We start from the raw sequence: 4,622 nt of genomic DNA on the forward strand, positions 1-4,622 counted from the left end.
ATAAATAATAATTATCAACATGTTTAATATACTGATGACTGATGTACTAAATTATTATTAAAGAAATAATTATTGTTTTTGATTCAAAAATGACCATAAATTTGAATAAGTACCTAAGTATGTTGTTCATTATTTGCACTTATTTTTGGACAACATACTTTATCAACTGATTGCCACAACAATGCCAAATAATTATTTTTGGGTACATTTTTTTCAACTGGATGCTAATACCAGATATTCTACTTAACATTGCTAAAACCCAATCACTAAAAAATACAATAGTTATTTATAATATTAAAAAATAAATTTCCTTATTTCCTCATAAATTATCAATAAAATAAACAATAGGTATTAGGTATGAAATATAAAATATTGTAAAATGTAAAAACCTAATTATCTACTGAACGATATCCAAGACAATAATAGTTAACAATATTTATTCAATGATTTGCTAATTACTTCACAGTAAATACTGTACATGATTACATTCTTGTTTTAGTCTTTGGCATAGTCATACTTGCATTTGTTGTCTTTTATCTATTCAATTTATCTATTGTTAAACTTAAAGATAAACAAATTATTTGGAACATCTCATAAGTGAGCTATTAGCATTTTAAAGTTTTACACAACTCAATTAAAAATTAATATATGAATAAAAGCCTATGAGATATAGTATTACCTTTATGTTTGATAATAGGTAAATACTAAATTGACTCTAATATTAATCCTAACAGTATAAAATTAATTCTGCTGAACGTAAATTTACTGTGTTTTATGTTTGTAAGACAGAGATAACACATGCAGGTATAACATTGTCTTAAAAACCTTTTTAAAGTCTTGCAAATTAAAATATCAGGCTACAAGATTATCCTAAATAAGAACATACCATTTTATAACAAATCACAGTAAAGAAGATAGTAAGTACAAAATTGTAATTATTTTATGGTAAAACTCATAGTTGCAATATAGTTTTCTGATAAGTACCTCTTTAAAAAAGGTTTCTTTTTAATGATTGAAAATAATTTTAAAAAAATCAAATAATTCAAATAACACAGATTTGAAATAAAAATTAACTAATTGGTCAAAAATTGAAAGTACTGACAATATCAATAAAAAAAAAAAAAATTTAATTGATGGTCACAATTGATTATAATCAATCCTATACTCCGACCACTGAGAAAGCACTACTCCTTCGCGCATACAAATGATTGAACTCCTCAGTTTTGTACCAAATTTCTTTCACTCTACCACTAAGGTGACCAGTATTTTGGAGGGTTTAGTGGTGAGAATGTGCAAGAACAGATAAATTTTGATCGCCGCCCAGAAGTGCTTTCTCAGTGGCTGGAGTATAGTATTAACTTATTTTAATATATTATAAAAATAATAAAAGATATATGTGAATAAAAAAAATTGCATTCTGAATTTCCAAATTTTGGAATAAAATAAACAGTTATTTGAGTTATTGTAAATTTACACTCTAGCATCTGCACCAACTGCATCAGATATTGAGTTGTAGTTATCTTTCCTAAAAACATAAAATTGAAACACTAAGTATAGTTATTATTGCAGAATACAAGTTTCATAATATTAAAAAATATATATAAAGGTTAATAAAAATATTGTAGTTGATTTTTAATGAATAATAGAAGATTAATAACATTTTGTTTTTTTGTTTTTACCAACACATTTTTATAACTAAACAACTAAAATATTGCAAATAAAATGTATGTAACATTGCCTTTTTTTTACTAATTATTTGTTTATTTATTTTTAGAATAATATTTTATGTTTAAATTACCAAGATTTTACTGTTTATTATATTACTTCAATAAATACATTGAATCTGACTCATAGTTTAAAAATTACATTTAATATTATTAAATAAAAAATATAAGATTAAATTAGGTAACACAGAAGTTGCAATCTCCTAGCTTTATTTAAATTAGTATTCATATGTTTACTAATTTTAATATTTATTACCTCAGAAGATAATCTAGTTCCTTTTTTATATTAACTATGACTGGTGGACCATTGTATATAAAAGATGTATAAATTTGTATAAGTGAAGCTCCTGCTTTAATTTTGGCATATGCATCTTGACCATTAAAAATTCCACCAACTCCAATAATTGGAATTTTACCTAAATAATAAAATTAAATTTCTAAGTAAAATTAATTCTATTAAACTATTATACAACTATATTTCACCATTTGTCAATTTATAAAATTCTAAAATTAATTTTGTAGATGCTTCTTGTAAAGGTTTCCCACTGAGACCACCAGGTTCTAATGCATTAGGATTGTCATAAACACCAATTCGTTTAACAGTTGTATTTGAAATTATTAATCCATCAACTTTGCACTAAATCCAAAAACCCACTTCAAAAAATGTTGAACATAATATTTATTAAATTAAAATATAATTTTACCTTTTTATCATTAATTATTACATCAGCAATATCTTTTTTATCTTGATCAGTAAGATCGGGAGCAATTTTTAATAATATTGGAATTTTGCGTTCTACATTAAATTGATTCCTTGCTTCTATAACTTTTGAAAGCAGACTTATTAGATCATTTTTCTTTTGCAAATTTCTTAGACCTGGAGTATTAGGGCTAAACATTTTTTTTTTTAAAGTTAAGTTTAATGTGTGATAGAAGTTCAAATCTGAATGTAAAATTAGTTATTTTACCTGGATATATTTATAACAAAATAATCTGCAACTGGAGTGAACTTTTCAATACCTTTCACATAGTCATCAACTGCATTTTCAGACTCTTTATTTTTTCCTAAATTAACACCAACTATACCATCAAAATTTTGGTCTTGCTTAAGTTTCTTAAGTCTTTCAAAGACAATATTATGACCATCGCTATTGAATCCATACCTACATGATATAATATAATGTATTACATCAAATTAATATTTATTACTAAAACTGAGTGCAATTTTAACCTATTAATAATAGCTTGACTATCTAAAAGTCTAAATACTCTTGGTTTTTCATTGCCTGGTTGAGGTAAAGGTGTTATTGAACCAACCTCTACAAAACCAAAACCTACATTTTTTAATGCTTTTGTTATTTCACCTTGTTTATCTAACCCAGCTGCAAGACCAACTGGGTTGGTGAAATTTAAATCCCACAACTTGGTTTTCTAAGAAAAAAATCCAACATTAGTCATTACTTACTATTTAGTTTAATTTGTTTAAATAATGAGAATAATCATAAGATGATAAAAAGTTAAACTTACCAATATCGGTGGATCTTTATAAAATGATTTTGGTATAAGACCATATTTTCCAGAAAATATTAAAAGGTTATGAGCATTTTCTGGATCACAAGAAAAAAATGCAGGAATGATATATTTCTTATAAAATTTTTCATTCTGTGTGATAAAATTTGTTCCTGCCCACAAAACACATCCTCCAGAAGAAATGTAAACAAAGGACCTTAGTGAACCCTGAATAAATTGACAAATTTACATAGGTATTCAAATGATCATTATAAAATACAAGATTAGTACTACTAATCTAATTTCAGCATAAGTTAAATTATTACATTTAGCAAGTAAAAATTTAATAACTTACCATTGCACAAAATTAAGATTACTGAACTGTTTTCTCCAAATGAAATATTAGAAAAAATAACTAAATAAAGTCGAGTTCATCCACTATGTTCTTATTACAATATATATTAATTTAAATTAATACATGGATTGGATACCTGTTCACATAAATAAACTGCCTTGACTATTGTTGTAAATCGTTATGTTTATTAATTAAAACCTACCATTGGTTAAATACAATATGAATTACAATTTGTATTTAATCAATGAACCTACTGTTACAAAAATAAAAATGATTTGTGTTTAAACTTTAATTTCTTAAGTTTTAAATTTGTCAAATCACATGTAATATGTGTGAACATGTAGACTGATAGATTGTAGAACAGATAGATTATGAATAATTATATGAACTGTAACATCAAAAATAACAAGTTTGACTTACTAGTAAGAACTATCGAAAACGAAGATAACTGAGATAACTTAACAGTACATCTTTATTCTATATTTCTATACATTTTTACTCCGTTCAAGATAAGACAATATTCGGTGGCTAACGTGTTACGTGAAACGGTCAAACCGGGTGTTGCCTGGCCAATGACCAGTGATCACGACATTCATCTAACGAAAACCGGTCGCTAATCGCTATCACCAGATTGATTTCTTACCGCGAAGTATGCTGTTTGTTAATTGTTATGTATCATGATATGTAATAAAGACCATGAAATCTATTCTGTGCTATATCATTACGAATTAAATTATAAATTTTTAATCGTGGAATTAACACAGTCTATATGGAAATTATGATTATAATACCTATAATCTATTTTACACTATAGTATCATGAAAAAATATAGTATAGTATAGTACTATACAGTACACATCCACATGCCTTACGCCCTTGTGTAAAAAAATTAGAAATCATAGACGTATAATTTTTTAATTATTATTATACGTCTATGATAGAAATAAGACATTTTTAATTTAGTGATAAACTGATAACCGTTTTTACAAAAATTAGTAAATATGTATATTATGATAGGTATATGGATTTTAAAC

General features: G+C 25.4%; 1 protein-coding gene across 2 annotated transcripts; it reads right to left on the minus strand.

Moving 5' to 3' along the window:
- Positions 1–422: 422 nt before the first annotated feature.
- On the minus strand, positions 423–4,363 carry LOC113560441 (dihydroorotate dehydrogenase (quinone), mitochondrial). 2 transcript variants are annotated; one of them, XM_026966314.1, is made up of 9 exons: positions 4,009–4,363; positions 3,589–3,724; positions 3,252–3,461; positions 2,956–3,155; positions 2,693–2,887; positions 2,429–2,615; positions 2,208–2,361; positions 1,981–2,140; positions 423–1,525 (listed from the first exon to the last, which is right to left on the minus strand). In XM_026966314.1, the coding sequence occupies exons 2-9, from the start codon at positions 3,589–3,591 to the stop codon at positions 1,471–1,473; spliced, it is 1,164 nt and encodes a 387-aa protein (XP_026822115.1). In that variant the 5' UTR covers positions 3,592–3,724; positions 4,009–4,363; the 3' UTR covers positions 423–1,470. The 2 variants fall into 2 exon arrangements, with proteins under 2 accessions (XP_026822115.1, XP_026822116.1); XM_026966315.1 differs by lacking the exon at positions 4,009–4,363 and adding an exon at positions 3,791–3,999.
- Positions 4,364–4,622: the final 259 nt, after the last annotated feature.

Source organism: Rhopalosiphum maidis, chromosome 1 (genome assembly GCF_003676215.2).
Source record: "Rhopalosiphum maidis isolate BTI-1 chromosome 1, ASM367621v3, whole genome shotgun sequence".
NCBI lineage: Eukaryota > Metazoa > Arthropoda > Insecta > Hemiptera > Aphididae > Rhopalosiphum > Rhopalosiphum maidis.